At 36.2% G+C, this 18,701-nt stretch overlaps 1 protein-coding gene across 2 annotated transcripts in view; it reads left to right on the top strand.

Annotated features, from left to right (window-relative positions):
- LOC123561223 (X-ray repair cross-complementing protein 5-like) overlaps positions 1–16,617 on the top strand; it is a 40,237-nt gene extending 23,620 nt beyond the window's left edge. Inside the window, exons 11-22 of one of the 2 annotated variants that reach the window (XR_008367788.1) lie at positions 33–170; positions 2,345–2,453; positions 4,747–4,807; positions 5,922–5,997; positions 6,626–6,819; positions 7,604–7,697; positions 8,672–8,744; positions 10,566–10,678; positions 12,006–12,102; positions 13,530–13,660; positions 14,011–14,371; positions 14,472–16,617. Coding sequence is in view for 1 of the 2 variants with exons in the window: in XM_053526478.1 (XP_053382453.1) it covers positions 33–170; positions 2,345–2,453; positions 4,747–4,807; positions 5,922–5,997; positions 6,626–6,819; positions 7,604–7,697; positions 8,672–8,744; positions 10,566–10,678; positions 12,006–12,102; positions 13,530–13,660; positions 14,011–14,025 (1,101 nt within the window). In the remaining variant the exon portion in view is untranslated. Of the gene's footprint in view, positions 1–32; positions 171–2,344; positions 2,454–4,746; positions 4,808–5,921; positions 5,998–6,625; positions 6,820–7,603; positions 7,698–8,671; positions 8,745–10,565; positions 10,679–12,005; positions 12,103–13,529; positions 13,661–14,010 lie in introns of both variants that reach the window. The other variant, XM_053526478.1, reaches the window with a different exon arrangement.
- The last annotated feature ends 2,084 nt before the right edge of the window (positions 16,618–18,701 follow it).

The raw sequence follows: 18,701 nt of genomic DNA, 5'->3' as shown, positions 1-18,701 counted from the left end.
ATTATTGACAAGAAACAATTCTGTTATTACAGGCAGCAGCTGTGGCATTGTCGGCCATTATTAATGCCCTGTATGAGACAAACATGGTTGCCATAGCGAGAAGAGTTTATAATGCAGCTTCTAGCCCCAGAGTTGGTTGTCTTATCCCACATTTAAAGGCAGGGTATGAAGTACGTATGATAGATTAAAAACTTTTGATGCTAATTATTGTAGTCTTTGAACCTTAAAGTGAGTTTCGAAAAATAAATAATTTAGCTGCACCATGAGACAACCATTATAGTGCATTTGCAACCAGCATGGATCTAGACCAGCCTGCGCATCAGCGTAGTTTGGTCAGGATCCATGCTGTTTGCTAACTGTTTCTTTAATTGCAATAGGCTTTGAAAGCGAACAGCATGGATCGGATGCGCAGGCAGGTCTGGATCCAAGCTGGTCGCAAATGCACTGTTGGTTTTCTCATGGTGCGGCTCATATTTGCAATGTTTTCCTGGGTTTATGCCATAATAAGTATGGCTTGACAGAATTTTGATTTGTAAGGGTAGTCATTGAGTTCCTTGGAATCTCATGAGTATTCTACATAGATGTTACACGTTAGCCTGTGTAAGACCAGGTTTTCTGCACATAAGGGACAGCATGGAATCCATACAGCCAAAGGGACGTTTTATGTTATGGCGCCGGTTTCTGTCCATCCATACGTTAGCAATTCCATGTCCGCTCTGTAACTCTTGAACCTCTTGGATTTCAAAGAAACTTGACACAGATGTACACCACGTCGTAACGACTTGCAGAGCGCATGTTTTGGATGGCTCGTTTCATGGTCAAGGTCACACTTAAGGGTCAAAGGTCATATGACTTTGTTTTGTGTCTGCTCTGTAACTCTTCAACTGCTCGAAGGATTTTAAAGGAACTTGGCACAAATGTTCACCACATTGAGATGACTTGCAGAGCAAATGTGTTGGATGGCTCATTTCAAGGTCAAGGTCAAATCTTCAGGCGTATATTGCTCCGCATTGCGGGGCTCTTGTTCTTGCCTGTCACGTTAAAACATTGAACACAATGACACTTAGATTTTGATATTTCCCGAAATAATATGTATTGTTCGTGACATTATTATATGACAATTACTGTAGTGACATCACTAAAAATGCATGCTCTTTATACAAAAAACATCTGGACAGGCTATACTGGATTTACTTTTATCCCAGCTCGTCCCATCTGTTGAAGTGATACAGATACCATGTAGAAACTTACATTATGATTTATGATTTGAGTATCATACAACAAGCTCACTTACCAGGTCCCATAACTCTTGACTTTTTTTTTTTTGAAAAAAAAAATCCCTTTTTCACATGGAAAATATTGATAGACATTGCATCTGAAATCATTCATCCTCCAGTGTTGATTTAAGTGGGGAAGTAGTTAGCAGTTAAATTAAAAATTTGGAGAACAGGTTTGTACTGTTACAGAATCCAGGACCACTGGTTAGGTTAACTCCCTGTTGTTAAGTAACTGAAATACTGTTGAAAAATTGTTCTAACCCCAAAACAAACCAACAAAAGTTACTCTGACTTTTGTTTTGACAAAATTTCTGTTTGGTTACATAATCTCTGTATGCCATTTTGGCATTCTGCTGCATGAACAGAAAACCACATGCTCATATATGCTGCATGAACATTAGTAAAATGCTAAAACCCATTACAAGAAGGTAAAGGTATGGTTATTACCGATTGTCGTCACCACTCTTCAACCTTGCATGTTTACATATGAAAAATATATATGACATTTTGCCTTAGAAAAAAAATGGATTATTAAAAACTTTTGCCAGTTTTCTCGTTATCTGTATTTGTGTTCTTATCTGAAGTTTTACAAGCTCATTTAGGTCAGTTGGTAGGGCTTAAGACTTCCAATCAGGACTGTTGTACTGTAGGTTGTAAGTAATAGCGAGGCAGGTGTTATCTGTGATGATTTAAGACAATTTCTGCAACACCTCTTTTTCTCCTCGCATGGTTCATGTAGGAAAGTTTTTAGTTCTGCTTTTATGACCAGTAACTGTTTATTTCTCTTGAGGAATGAACAAACATCTATTTTGATAAAATGTTGGCCATATACGAAATCCAGTCAAACCTGTATTAGCAGCAAGGGAAAAGAGCAACATAATCTGGCTGCTGCTCAAGGTAAGTGGCAGCTTAGGACCAGTTGAAAATAGAACAGAAACAATTTGGGAAGTTTGCTAACTAGCTTAAGGCAAGCGGTTGTATAATACAGATTTCACTAAGGCAGATTCCACTGTAGTGTAACTGTTAAACCGAACAATAATAAACCTGTTGTGATTTATATATTTCAGTGTTTATATTGGTTTGAATTACCTTTTATGGAAGATGTGCGGCAGTTTACATTCGGATCGTTGCCTGTGAAAGAAGAAAATCAGACCAATAAAAAATACAAACCATCAGGTATGATCTATTTTATATACAGTAGAAAGTTTTGCTCTCAATTTACTGTTTTCCTTATTGAAGATATTGGTAACTTTCTTTTAACATATAAAAAAAGCAAAAGTAAATTTTGGTGACAATCTGACAGAAGTTTGAATGTTACCCTTAATAAAATCTTGGACGAGTTCGATATTGGGTCATCTGGGGTCAAAAACTAGGTCACTAGGTCAAATCAAAGGAAAAACTTGTTAACACTCTGGAGGTCACAATTTTAGCCCAATCTTAATGAAACTTGGTCAGAATGTTACCCTCAATAAAATCTTGGACAAGTTCGATATTGGGTTATCTTGAGTCAAAAACTAGGTCACTAGGTCAAATCAAAGTAAAAGCTTGTTAACACTCTGGAGGTCACAATTTTGGCCCAATCTTAATGAAACTTGGTCAGAATGTTACCCTCAATAAAATCTTGGATGAGTTTGATATTGGGTCATCTGGGTTCAAAAACTAGGTCACCAGGTCAAATCAAAGGAAAAGCTTGTTAACATTGTAGAGGCCACACTTACGACTGTATCTTTATGAAACTTAAGTCAGAATGTTAATCTTGATGATCTCAAGGTCCATTTTGAATCTGGGTCATGTAGGGCCAAAAACTAGGTCACCCGGTCAAATCAAAGGCAAAGCTAGTTTACACTGTAGAGGCCACATTTATGACCATATCTTAATGAAACTTGGTCAAAATGTTAATCTTGATGATCTATAGGTCAAGTTCAAATCTGGGTCAGGTGGGATCAAAAACTAGGTCACTAGGTCAAATCAAAGGAAAAGCTTGTTAACACTCTAAAGGCCACATTTATGATTGTATCTTCATGAAACTTAGTCAGAATGTTAAACTTGATGATTAAGTTTCATGAAGATATGTCTGCCGTGAAAAATACCTATTTGTGCAGAATGTTAAACTTGATGATCTTTAGGTCAAGTTCGAAACTGGGTCATGTCAGGTCAAAAACTAGGTCACCGGGTCAAATCATAGGAAAAGCTAGTTAACACTTTAGAGGCCACATTTATGACCATATCTTAATGAAAGTTGGTCAGAATGTTAATCTTGATGATCTATAGGTCAAATTCAAATCTGGGTTAGGTGGGGTCAAAAACTAGGTCACTAGGTCAAATCAAAGGAAAAGCTTGTTAACACTGTAGAGGCCACATTTATGACTGTATCTTCATGAAACTCGTGTGGGGTCAGAAACTAGGTCACAGGGTGAAATCAAAGGAATAGCTAGTTAACACTTTAGAGGCCACATTTATGACCATATCTTAATGAAACTTGGTAAGAATGTTAATCTTGATGATCATTAGGTCAGTAGGTCAGGTGAGCGATACAGGGCCTTCATGGCCCTCTTGTTTATAAATATTGCAGAAGCCAAACTTTGGAGTCTAGTACATAATGGAAATATTACTATAGCAACTTGATCAGCAATGTCATATTTGACTCAAGTGGATTTTGCCAGGCAAGGATTCCAAAAGAGTGATTAGGTCCGGCAAAATCCAAGAGAGCTGAATGCATCATTGCAGGTCAGTGTACTGCTAAAATGCCCCATGTCAGGGTTGCCACTTACCCTGAAAAGTCAGGGAAAAAAATTTTTTTTTTCAAGGTCAGTGAATTGTCGGGGAAATCTTGATAATGGTCAGTGAAAAATGAAATTTTAGAAAAGGCAGGGAAAAATGAAATTCTGGGCCGATGTTTAAAATGTTTAGTGGCTATGGCAGTCTTCAAGCAGTATTTATAAGTATGTCTATAACACATTTTGGTATAATTGTGTAAAAGCATAATTTAAATGTGTTTGAGTCAATTTTGTTTTTACGTTAACTTTGGAATTTGATATTTGTTAATAAAAGTTTGTTATATCTAAAACAAAATAAATTTACAACTGTGGATTGGACAGCTGTAGGGGAGGAGGAGGCCGAAAAAATATGGTGGTATTGGTCAGTGAAAAGTGTGGTTTAGTCAGGGAAAGGTCAGGGAATTTCGTTTTCTCAACTAAGTGGCAACCCTGCATGTATTACATACATCTATTTCTAGTGATATATCAGCTAGAAATTGAGTTATTTTGTACAAAAAATGAAATGGAATTTGAAAAGGTGAACTGTTTGAAGAACTGAATGGCTACATGCCATCGTCATTTCATTTCACCATAACTGCGGCAAGAAGTCACATCTTTGAATATTTTCTATATCCTGTAGGAGTTGAATACAGTGTTTTCTATTTGTTAGTGAAATACTGGCTGTGTTTGATACACAATATTTAATTTTTCAGCGGATCAGTTGTCAGCTGTGGACAGTTTGATAACAAATATGGACCTTAGCACAGCAGGACGGTTAGTATAGCAGCATTTAATCCTGGTTTATAATATACCATGTGTATACATTAGAGTAAGGGCCTCTCTGTTTTGAATGCCCAGTAAAAAACCTGATCGTAAGTGTGTAATTCATGATATTCTGAGAAATAACCCAAAACAACTTTCAAAATGAAATATTGTTGAATTCAAGTTGTTTCAGGTACAAAAATAAATGAATATTATTAAACTTTTGTCTTTACTGCCTAATAAATCAAGACAGTTTGTTTGCACAAGACACAAGCCAATACCTCAAATGTGCAGGTCAAGTCTTGGAAGTCAAAGATTTACAGTTGTCCAGTCTATAACTCTACCATCTATCAAGGGATTTTGTTATTACTTGTCACAAATATTCCCTACAGCAAAATGATGTGTTGCATGCAAGACCCAGGCATGTAGCTCTTATATGTCGGACCTATAATTGTGTCGTCCTGAATTAAGATCCTACAAAAAAAATGATTTTCAGGCTTTTGATTTTTGACTGAATCCTTGGTCTAACAAGGCTGCCAACCCTGAAATCACTTAGTAAAGCCTACCCAAAAACAGCACAGTTTAAATTACCTTTGCTTATTTTGGCAACACTGAAAGAACTTCTGTGGGACATATCAATGATTAGTGTATGATAAAAGTTAAAAAAAATTTGGTGTTCATGCGAAATGAACGACAGAAAAGGATAGGCATATTCATGAAATGCACTAGCGATTCGTGTTTAATTGGCCAATTCTATTCCATCGTTCATTTTACATGAACTCTGAAAAAATTGATTCATTTCTTATTATTTACATTTTAATTCCTTTCCATTTTTTTAAACAATGTTGCATTTAACATTAAAATCAGCTTCCTGACCATTCCGTTAAAAAGACTGAACAATTGCCACTTCAACTAAGGAACGTTGTCCCAGACTATACAGTCATGGACTCTGTCAAAACAGTGGCCTGTTATCACTAAGCTGCATTGACATAACTTTGGCGCCTTTCCTATTGCTGTTCATACAAATTGAATGTCATAATGGAAAAGAACAGGGCCAATGTAAATATTTCACTTGTGTTGATTGTTTCTGTATGAAGGTTTAGCATCTGATTTTTTTATCTTTCAGGGATGAGGAGGACAAACCATGTGAAGTTTTGAAACCAAAGTTAACATTTAACCCACACTTTCAGAGATTATATCAGGTAGTTTACAATACTGTGAAATCATTTAAATTTGCTGGCATGAAATTTCGCGAAAATGTGAAAAAGGACTGTTTTGTGCGGGCTTTAATTCACGCATTTTCAATTTATAAATGAAAAAATAAATTAAAAAATAATAATAGCGCGGTCTTAAATTCGTGCATCGGTTCTAGCGCGAAAATTCGTCATACGCGAATAAAAATGATTTCACAGTAATTGTTCGGTTAATTTCCAGAAGTGTTGTTTGTGCTTGTAAAGAAAGAGCATGTATGTAATAACACGGTAGTTGCCAAGACTTTGTGGCATTATGGGTTTACCACCTTAAATGAGCTGCACCATGAGAAAACCAACATAGTGCATTTGCGGCCGGCATGGATCCAGACCAGCCTGCGCAGTCTGGCCAGGATCCATGCTGTTCGCTTTCAAAGCCTATTGCAATTAGAGAAACTATTAGCGAACAGCAGGGATCCTGACCAGATTGCGTGGTTGTGCAGGCTGGTCTGGATCCATGCTGGTCACAAATGCAATATGTTGGTTTTCTCATGGTGTGGCTCAAATGTATTATTTGTTGAAATTTTTATTGATATAAAAGCCATAGTTGGTGTTATAAGACAGTTTCTTCCACTTTCAGTGTTTACAACATAGAGCACTCAATCCGGATGATCCACTGCCAGATTTGTCTCCCATTATAGCCAATTCTCTAAAACCACCTGAAGAAGTTCTCACAAATTGTTCACAAAGTATGGAGACACTGAAGGAGAAGTTCAAGCTAGAGGTTGTGAAGAAAAAGGAAGAGAAGACAGGAGAAAACATGTTTCAGGAAAAGTAGGGAGTACTGTAAAATCATATAATTTCGTGGGCATGAAATTTCGTGGTTTTATTTATTCAAAACGGCAATTTCAAAAGGGATATGAATTCGTGGATTTCAACTTCTGAACACAAAATGAATGGGAATTTTACTTGTTTGTTGGGATTAAATTTCGTGGATTGACTCAACCACGAAATCCACAAAAATTAGTCTGACACAAATGTTAATGATTTCAAAGTATATTTTTTTATGCCCCCAAAGGGAGGCATATTAGTTTTCAACTGTCTGTCCGTCCGTTCGTTCGTTCATCACAACGTTAACTTTTTGCATGAAGGCACTTTACTCGCGAACCACTGCACCCAGGACCTTCAAACTTCACATGCTGATAGTACTTATTGAATACACGATCCCTACTGACTTTGGGGTCACCAGGTCAAAGGTCAAGGCGCTGCGCGGGCATTTGTCACCATTAGTGACAGCTCTTGTTCTGTCAAGATTTACTGTCATTATATTTATAGGGTGGGGGGGGGCTAATAATATTACATTGCTTCAAGCCAAACAATGAAACTGATGAACAGATGAACATCCAATATGTGATAACTTTACTGTGAAATCCATGAACATATTGCTAATGTTTATTGAGGCAAATATAGAAAAAAATATACTGCAATAGTACTAGTACACATAAAAAAATGCAAAAAAGTAAAATTAATTGCCTTCTAGGTAAAATGACTTTGTATAACTAGTTTTTCCTTAACTAATGTTCATATTTTACAATGAAACTACACTCTTGTTTTGTAGAGGAGAGTCTGACGGACCCCCTGCCAAGAAGGTCAAGGTCGATGATAACTTGGATGGAGGCATGGAAGATCTGGCTAAATCTAAAGTCACAGAGGTATGTTCATTCAGTCCTATATATTTCATAAATCACAAGTGATATGATGAAGTATTTTGATCCATCTTTGTCAAAATTTTGCATTTTAAATGTCTAAAGTTGAACCTTTCTAAGCCTGTATCCACCTTCACCCTGCTAATTTCTAAAATGGACCGGTCCATCATTCAGTTTGGGCAGTGCCACTTATTATTCAAAGGGGTGTTCACTGAAATTGTACTGACTGGATAGAGAACACTGCAGACCAAAGTGCCTTGATGAATTGTATGCTGATTTTGGTGTTCTCTGGCTGCAAAGGCAAAATCACGTGATAAAGGTTAAGTAACCTCTTGCATTTAGCAGCCAGTCTTCAGACTTCCCATATTTACTTTTGGTTTTAATTTCAACTTGTCTTATACATCTGCCTGTCTTAAGCAACCAGATTGTATGGCTTCAGTGGCAGGCTGCTTAATAATGGTTTAAATGTGTGAAAAGGTTTGACAGTGTGTAAAAGGGGAAAAAAACGGAGACTTTGGAAAATTTCTCTCTAGAACAAATGGCCTTCCTTACATGTTGGTAGTCGTAGGGCACAAAGATTGTTTTCTCAGACATGTATGTTGTGAAACTATTTGACATATGGCTTTTAAACTTTGAACACTTGTTTATCATTATGATTTCCGTCTGTAGGCAAGAGTACATAACTATTTTGACTGAATTATGGCCTTTTTTGGACTTTGAAATTGGCTCATATATTGCCATTTAGTGCAAGACTTATCGAAATCATAGTAATACAGGAACATTGTTTGTCTAATCTATTTATTTCTTTTGTCTGAATATCCGTGGAAATATTTTGACCCCATTCTTCAATCAATTCTTCGAATAGTCGAGCGCGCTGTCATCAGACAGCTCTTGTTACATCTTTGGTATGACGAGGCCAGGGATCGAACCCACGACCTCTCGCACTAGGCTACTGAGATTTGATATTTGTGTACTTTCAGGTTGGTTCAACTACGCCTGTAGATGACTTTATTGCCATCGTAAATAGGAAAGATGAAGATAAATTTGAAGAAGGTAACTCGCTTGATATCTAATAGATTTGCTTAAATACTCCTTGGATACAACTTTCTGTTAGGAGCCTGGCTATGGGTAAGACTGTTGATTTCGAATAACTTTTCCATCCAAAAGCTGTTAAAGTCACTAGATTACAGTTGTGATTCTTAACCCAACCAATACATTCAAACAAATCACCTTTAATATTTACATTTGCGAAGTTACACTAGGATTTGATGGAGTCTGACAAATTCTGAATAATCATGTAAATTGTATAATTATGTCCCTGGGTATATCGTCTGCGCATTGTCAGTTTGTTGTTACCCCATGTGGTTTTTAGCTCATCTGATTTTTTTAAAAAAAATGATGAGTTATTGTCATCACTTGAGCGGTTGTCGGCGTCGGCGTCGGCGTCTGCGTCGGCGTTGCCTGGTTAAGTTTTATGTTTAGGTCAGCTTTTCTCCTAAACTATCAAAGCTATTGCTTTGAAACTTGGAATACTTGTTCACCATCATAAGCTGACCCTGTATAGCAAGAAACGTAACTCCATCTTGCTTTTTGCAAGATTTATGGCCCCTTTTGTACTTAGAAAATATCAGATTTCTTGGTTAAGTTTTATGTTTAGGTCAACTTTTCTCCTAAACTATCAAAGCTATTGCTTTGAAACTTGGAATACTTGTTCACCATCATAAGCAGACCCTGTACATCAAGAAACATAACTCCAACTTGCTTTTTGCAAGATTTATTGCCCCTTTTGTACTTAGAAAATATCAGATTTCTTGGTTAAGTTTTATGTTTAGGTCAACTTTTCTCCTAAACTATCAAAGCTATTGCTTTGAAACTTGGAATTCTTGTTCACCATCATAAGCAGACCCTGTACATCAAGAAACATAACTCCATCTTGCTTTTTGCAAGATTTATTGCCCCTTTTGGACTTAGAAAATCAGTTTTCTTGGTTAAGTTTTATGTTTAGGTCAGCTTTTATCCTAAACTATCAAAGCTATTGCTTTAAAACTTGCAACACTTGTTCACCATCATAAGTTGACCCTGTACAGCAAGAAACATAACTCCATCCTGCTTTTTGCAAGATTTATGGCCCCTTTTGGACTTAGAAAATATCAGATTTCTTGGTTAAGTTTTATGTTTAGGTCAACTTTTTCTCTTAAACTATCAAAGCTATTGCTTTGAAACTTGCAACACTTGTTGACCATCATAAGCTAACCCTGTACAGCAAGCAACATAACTCCATCCGGCTTTTTGCAATAATTATTGCCCCTTTTGGACTTAGAAAATCATTTTCTTGGTTGAGTATTATGTTTAAGTCAACTTTTCTCATAAACTATCAAAGCTATTGGTTTAAAACTTGCAACAGTTTTTCACCATCATAAGTGGACACTGAACATCAAGAAACATAACTCTATCCTGCTTTTTGCAAGAATGATGGCCCTTTTTAGACTTAAAAAATCATGGGTAGGACAATATTTCTATTACACAAAAAAAATCAGATGAGCGTCAGCACCCGCAAGGCGGTGCTCTTGTTAAACATTTACTAGAGAATGCTTGGTCTAACATTGGTCAGACTTTTCAGGATGATTGCTAGTAATCATTAGATGACTACTGTTTTTGGTGTCCACTGGTCAAAGGTCAAGGTCGAGGTGACCCAGAGATGAGTATGGTTGCCAATCAATAATTAAAGATGCTTTAACCTGTGGTTGTCAAACTTCTTAGGATGATAGCTTGTGGTCAATAAATGACTCATTATTTTTGGGGGTTGGCGATTAACACCCCATATAAACAAATCAAGTGCCTGGTTTACATGATTGTATTATCTTAAAATTTCAGCATGTGGACAAATGCAGAAAAGAATACAACAAATTGTGTTGGACAGTTTTGGTGACCAGTTCTATGAGAAAGCCATGGACTGTCTGAAATGTCTAAGAGAACAGTGTATTAAGGTAAGTAACACACGAAGGTGCTAAATTAGTAATGGTCAGTTAGGAAATCAAACTCAACAAAGTTATAAGTTGAGCCGTGCCATGAGAAAACCAACATAGTGGCTTAGTGACCAGCATGGATCCAGACCAGCCTGCGCATCCGTACAGTCTGGTCAGGATCCCTGCTGTTCACTAACCGTTTCTCTAATTGTAATAGGCTTTGAAAGCGAACAGCATGGATCCTGACCAGACTGCGCGGATGGACAGGCTGGTCTGGATCCGTGCTGGTCGCAAAGCCACTATATTGGTTTTCCCATGGCATGGCTCAGTTTACGATTGTTATAGACAGTAATTTTGAATGAGAAGCATAATAGTACAGGGAACCTCTTTAATTAGGTCTAAGGCTTGATATTTTCCTTGTGACTCACATTTTCATAAATGAAATGTTTGGCAAGAAATGTCTGAAACCAGTAAAATCCGACAACATAACAGTATTTTGTACTGTTCTGATGTTCGTCATAGACTGTGTACTGTTCTGTTGTTCAGTGTTTTGTTGCTCAGTGTTCTGTTGCTCAATGTTCTGTTGCTCAGTGTTCTGTTGTTCAATGTTCAGTGTTCTGTTATTCAAAGTTCTGTTGTTTCTTTGTTCTGTTGCTCAGTGTTCTGTTGTTCAATGTAGACTGTTCTGTTGTTTATCTTGTGAGTTTAATCCTTGGATGAGGCTGTGTTCTTCATGACCAGGGTTTCAGAAATCCCATGTCCGGAGCCCGGGGGCTACCAGTAAAATTGAGTCTGGCTACTAAATTTTTTTAAAGCATGCCTGCCGGGCTACCTTAAAATTCTATATCGGGTAGCCCAGACATCAACACTAATGAGTACCGGTAATAATAATTGTATTTTACAGATAAAAATCTGTAACTACATATACATCTGGCTAAAATTATGAAGCCCTGTATCAATTTATGCATTCCATCCAACTGTAGTAAACAAGCACTAAGCAGATATTGCCAAAATAACCAAATTGTTCGGGCTACCAGACAAAACTATTGGTAGCCCATAGATTGGATTTCTGAAACCCTGATGACAATAAAAAGCATTGTGTCCTTCACCTCTGGTTCATTTGCAGAATTTGGCATTTACTTGTGGAGAGAACAAGTACATACTGGTACAGCATTCAGGAACTCTGTTAGGTGAATTGCCTGGCCCTTTACATAACTGAAATAATAGTACTATAGTCGAAATAAACAAACATGTTATACTATCTGATGTTTTCCGAGGTTAGTCGGGATTTAAAACAGTGAGGAATCTCCGGAGTACTTGAAATAAATGATATTTATGTATATTTCAGAAATTAGAGGCCAAATCGTACAACACATTTATTAAAGAGTTCAAGGAAACGCTGATTTCAAAAGCAAGGAGGGACTTTCTTGACAAATTATGTACTGGTAAGTATTTTCTGTTAATAATTATGCATCAGAACAGCTTATAGCATACAATTTGCAATGTTTGTTTTGAAGTAGTGGTTTGTGATAAAGGCAAACAAAATATGTGTTTTTAGAATTACTTCACCCAAACAATTAGGTTAGGTACATCTAGGTTAGCAATTTTTAGCTCGACTATACGACGTATGGAGAGCTGTCCTACTCGACCTGGTGTCAGCGTCCTTCCGCGTCCACACTTTGGTTAAAGTTTTGATGCACTTTCACTTTATCTCTGTAAGTACTTGATTGATTTGTTTCCAACTTAAAACAGTTATTCCTCATCATCACCCACATCATATGGAACAAGGGCCATAACTCTCACAACAATATTTCAGGAATTATCCCCCCCTCCCCTACTTTTTACTTAGAATTCAGGTTAAAGTTTTGATGCACTTCCTCTCTAACTCAGTTAGTTTGGCCTAATATATGTAGACATTTGCCATATTTGATGGATTTAGTTGCATTTCAGTTGTTCTGCAAACTTTCAGAATTTTTTTTTTTTTTTTTTTAATTCTGATGCTTAAGGGCTTGTTAATTAATATGACTGTATTGTTTGTGATCGGCTTGGACAAAGAATTGAAATTCAGAGTTCTGTCCATTTATATAATATATGTATATGATGCTTCCATTGAAATAGAAATTGACTTTCTATGCCCCCGGCATCTACTGATGTGGGAGGCATGTAGTGATTGTCCTGTCCGTCCGTTCGTTCGTCCAAGCACAGGATTGGTACCTTAGGTGGTAGGAGGTGTGGCCTAAGACAATAGAAATCCATTGTATTCATTCCATAACCACTTAATTCTTTTGTTCCTTAAGTGGTCATTCTATTGTTTTCAAACAATGGAATGACCACCTAATACATGAATTGTATGGGTGTCCGTCTGTACGAGGTTAACCACTTAGTAGAATGACTTGATACTAATGCAGATGTAACCTGTGACCATTCCTCATCTTCAGACATCACCTGACTTCAGTTTGACCTTGACCTCATTTTGGACTTCGGTTGCTTTATATGGGCCATCTCTTGGTTAACCAAATGGGACCATTTCGTCTAGCATCAATACCGCTCACAAGAATGAATTGATACTAATACAGATATAACCTGTGACCATTCCTCATCTTCAAACATCACCTGACCTCAGTTTGACCTTGACCTCGTTTTGGACCTAGGTTGGACAAGGATGCCACCGGGGGCATTAAGCGTTTATTGAACGCAGCTCCTTGTTTTTTTGGATTTTTTGTTTTTTGTTGTTTTTTTTTTTTTGTTTTGCTAAAACAAATAACATTGTATTTCATTTCCATTAAGTAGAAGTAAGAATGATGTAAATGGCTATTAATTAACATGGATGCCAAAGAGTAGTGATAACTTCGTTTACATCTGTTTTTTACAGACAAGCAGGGCTTGATCTCAAAACTGGAGTGTGAGGATGGTGCATCAGAGGACGAGGTCAAACAATTTAATGAGGGGGAGGAGTCACAGAAACCGGAACAACCAATGGAAGAAGACTCTGCTGATGATCTGGTAAGAATTTATCCATATTTTGCAGAAAATTCATAAAAAACAGTTGGATCGAGTAAAGCAAAAAGGTGCTATCAGACTTGATTTTTTGCGATGGGATTTTTTGCAGGATTAAATTAAAATGACACACACAAATTAATACAAAACATTTTTGAGAAATAGGATCAACATTTTAAATCAAATTTTAAAAGGGATAAAACAGTGTGTTGCCAGTACAACAAAAGAAATTGTTAACTGATGCAAACATGGTATCTCAACACAAAAATATATGCTGACAGAATAGATTAGATATTTTATATTTTAATATAAATTTTAAGTGTATTGAACTGATCATAATTTCTTTGATATTCCAGCTGGGTGAATTGTAGAAGAGGAGCACCTGCCACAAATGAGCACATTGCCACATAGAAAAAAAAAGATTTATCAACTTTCTGACCAAGAATGTTTGTAATAATTTGTAATTGACAGAATTCTCTCTATGATTATCTTTACAAAATATATGTTTAAAAAAGCCGGGGTTCAAGGTAATAAAACTTGAGTTTAGAGACCAGTTTTAGCATTTGGCCCGACTTGGAGATCAGTTTTAAAACTGTAGCATTTTGCCCAAGGTTTTAAAACTTACGTTTGGTGACTAGTCTAAGAACAAGCATTTGGCCCAAGGTTATAAGACTTGAATTTGGAGATAAGTTTTAAAACTGAAGCATTTGGCCCAAGGTTATTGAGTTTGTAGACCAGTCTGAAAACTGTAGCTTTTGGCTCAAAGTTTAAAAACTTATGTTTGGAGACCAGTCTAAAAGCAAGCATTTGGCCCAAGGTTATAAGACTTGAATTTGGAGATTAGTCATAAAACTGAAGCGTTTAGGCCAAGGTTATCAGACTTGAGTTTAAAATGTCTTCATGGTCCTAAATCAATAGTTTAGCGACCAATCTTTAAACTGAAGCTTCTGATAGGTTGTTTCAGAGCACTAAATTTGAAATTGACCAATGGCAAACTTGTATTTTGATACTGTAGCATCCTAGCATAGACCTCTCAAGTTTGATCGTATGGTTCAGCTTGGCACCTTAAAGTGGCAGCTAGAGCTATAAAAAGAAGAAAAACCTTATCTTCATCAAACTTTATATGTAGCATTCATTTATTGATCTCTCTTGCATTTGTTCAGATAGTTGCACTATGCATCTTTCAGGGGCTGTCGGGGTAAGAAATATTTTCAGAAAAAACAACTTAAGAACCACTGGATTGATCTGTATTGGACCTGTCTTAAGTGTGTTGAAAAGGTTCCACTTGGCTCCTTTTAGCGGCTGTCTGAGCTAAAAATAGAAGAAAATATTTCAACTTGCACTTGGTCTGTAGCATCCTTGGATAGATCTTTCTTAATTTATTCAGTATTACAGCTTGACTTCAGAACATAAAGAGAAAAGTCTAGTTTCCCATGAAGCTCTTGATGGATCTTTACCAGACTTGCCTTCAATACCCTTGGTTTCATTTTCGTTTGAATGGTTACGAATGCAGGCCATCACAGCAAAAAATTGAAATGTTTAATAACTAGTAATGAACTTCATAATGCATTTTCACCAAACTTGGTTAGAAGGTAGTTAAACTGGAAAAAGGTTTTCAGGTTAGTGATTAGGGCCGATTTAGGCCTCTTGTTTTAATAAATATACTTTACGAAAGGTACAGATGTATATATGATATGGCTTTATACTGTACATTCATCTGTGTATAAGAAGTACCTGCAAATAAATTTGTTATAATTCTGTGTTATTTTATTGTATAAGAATGTTTTGATATGTAAAGTAGATTTCTGTCTTTTTTTGTTTTACATGTTGGTTACCTTTATTACAATAAAAATGCAGCTTAGAATATTTCTTGTAGATGTTCCAAAACCTGTAGATGTTTTCTATATGAAGTGAAATTAAAGTGTGTATAGGATAATTACATGTGAATTAAGTCTTTGAAATAGTTAATATTCAAATGGTTTACCAGTCAATGCCCTATGTCCTTCAGACAAGTCAAAGATAATGTTTTTTAGATTACAAGAAAATTTCTTCATTATGGGCCTATGAAAAAAAAGCAAGATTAAAAGAATTTTTTCTTTGATCACAGAATTTTGGACAAACTAAGAAAAAATGAAATTCGTTTTCAACTTGCTATCACTTCATATCGCATGACCTACATATAGTTTCCTTTTTAGGCTTGTTACCATGCCCCATTTCAATTCACAAGTTATATATATGACTAGGCAAATATATTTTGATTCAGTTAAAACAACTTGTAACTTTGCAATTAAAAATTGTTTTTATATAATAAATACTCAATATTTTATTCACACTGGCCTAGTTTTTGTGGATTTCCTTACTAGTTGCTTACATCCACGAAATAAATACTCACACAAGAAGTAATAATGATGGTAGTTTTCTGTTTATTTTAATTTATAACATTTCAGATACTGTGAAATTATTTAATTTTGTAGGCTTTAAATTGCATCATTTCTGTAAATTTGGAAACATGATTTTTTTTGGATTTTAAATGTAAAGGATATAATAATTATAAATGGGCATTTTTTTGTTGGGATAAAATTTTGTAGATTGATGCAACTGTGGAGTCCACGAAAAATAGTCCCCTATGAATATTAATGATTTCACTGTAAAATATTCATGTCCCTCAAGCACTAATAATTTTTGCTAAAACCACAAATTATAGAGGAACTGAAGTGATGGCACAGTATTATTTCTTATAAAAAAAATGTAGCTATAATTAATAATAATATATGTGTTACTAAACTTTGCAGCTACAAATGAAAATATATTTATCTACAAATGAAAATATATTTATGACAGTTCTTCACAGGAAGAGATGTTCATTCATTCATTTGCATTTTATGGCATTGTATCATTTGTAAATGGTTTTTTTTTTCTATTTTGTTAGTGATTTTAATAAATACTAAAGTTGAAACAGAAAACTTGTGTTACTTTTCCTCCTCCCCTTTTCACCCATTCCTTCGAAACACCTTTAGTTGTTGTTGAGCCACACGTTTTATTGGTTGTTTAAATGATTGAGCAATTTGAATTGATAAACTGAGTGATTACTAGCAACAATACATTGATTTATAAATGAGTACTGCTAAGCAAACGATAAGCAAAGAAAATAGTTCAGGGTAAAGGCCACTAAATGGATCTATTCTTTACTTCATAAACAATCCACCTTCTCTTGATAATGTTATTTCAACATGTTCTATAAAATCAGATTTACAGTCTCAACCTGTAAGTGCTGTGTGGCAGCCGTAAAAAGCTTCTTGTATTTTGATTCAATTCTGTTGTTTTCTGGTTCTTTGGGATCATGGTGTCCATTCAATATGTATGTAATAAAGAGTCGTGCTTGAGCCGTTGCTAGGGTGATGAGGGGTGTTGCCCTTTACATTACCTCTCATGAACAGATTTAGTCAAATTGAATCTGCTTTAATTTTGCTTAGCTGCATTCATCTTCAGATCGGTTTTATTACATTCCCGTCGAGAACTGGTCTCTACTATAGGAAAGTAACGTTAACAGGAGGGCCAAAATGGCCCTATATCGCTCACCTGTTATCATTGCACTTAAGGACAAGAAGGATCCGAAACATGCACTCTGCACATCGTTTAGATGAGGTGAACATTTGCGTTAGGTTTCTTTGAAATCCTTCAAGGGGTTCAAGAGTTACAGAGCGGAAGGGAAATTGCAAACCAACCGACAGAAAGACACCGAGGCGATAACAATACGTCCCTTCGGGCGTATGAAAAGGAATCAAGATCTTATGGTGATGCAAGTTGTGTGCAAGTTTGATTAAAATCAAATCATAAATGAAGCTGCTATTGTGCAGATAAGATCAAAATAGCTAATTTTGGCCCTTTCAGGGGCCATAACTCTGGAACCCATTATGGGATCTGGCCGGTTCAAAAAGGAACCAAGATCTTGTGGTGACACAAGTTTTGTGCAAGTTTTATTAAATTCAAATCATAACTGAAGCTGCTATTGTGCAGACAAGGTCAAAATAGCTAATTCTGGCCCTATCAAGGGCCATAACATTGGAACCCATTATGGAATCTGGCCAGTTCAAGAAAGGAACCAAGATCTTGTGGTGATACAAGTTGTGTGCAAGTTTGGTTAAAATCAAATCCTAAATGAAGTTGCTATTGTGCAGACAAGGTCAAAATAGCTAATTTTGGCCCTTTTAGGGGCCATAACTCTGGAACCCGTAATGGAATCTGCTGAGTTCAAGAAAGGAACCAAGATCTTATGGTTATACAAGTTGTGTGCAAGTTTGGTTAAAATAAAATCATAAATGAAGCTGCTATTATGCAGACAAGGTCAAAATAGCTAATGTTGGCCCTTTCAGGGGCCAAAACTCTGGAATCCATAATGGAATCTGGCCAGTTCAAGAAAGGAACCAAGATCATATGGTGATACAAGTTGTGTGCAAGTTTGGTAAAAATCAAATCATAAAAAAAGCTGCTATTGTGCAGATAAGGTCAAAATAGCTAAAACTGGAACCCATAATGGGACCCTGCTAGTTCAAGAAAGGAATTAAGATCTTATGGTGACACAAGTTTTGTGCAAGTTTTATTAAATTCAAATCATAAATGAAGCTGCTATTGTGCAGACAAGGTCAAAATAGCTAATTTTGGCCCTTTCAGGGGCCATAACTCTGGAATCCATAATGGAATCTGGTGAGTTCAAGAAAGGAACCAAGATCTTATGGTGATACAAGTTGTGTGCAAGTTTGGTTAAAATAAAATCATAAATGAAGCTGCTATTGTGCAGACAAGGTCAAAATAGCTAATTCTGGCCTTTTCAGGGGCCATAACTCTGGAATCCATAATGGAATCTGGCCAGTTCAAGAAAGCAACCAAGATCATATGGTGATACAAGTTGTGAGCAAGTTTGGTAAAAATCAAATCATAAAAAAAGCTGCTATTGTGCAGACAAGGTCAAAACAGCTAATTTTGGCCCTTTCAGGGGCCATAACTCTGGAACTCATTATGGGATCCTGCTAGTTCAAGAAAGGAATTA

Source organism: Mercenaria mercenaria, chromosome 16, assembly GCF_021730395.1.
Source record: "Mercenaria mercenaria strain notata chromosome 16, MADL_Memer_1, whole genome shotgun sequence".
NCBI classification, from domain to species: domain Eukaryota; kingdom Metazoa; phylum Mollusca; class Bivalvia; order Venerida; family Veneridae; genus Mercenaria; species Mercenaria mercenaria.
The sequence above is the reverse complement of the archived record's forward strand: the minus strand, read 5'-3'. Positions and strand labels throughout refer to the sequence as shown.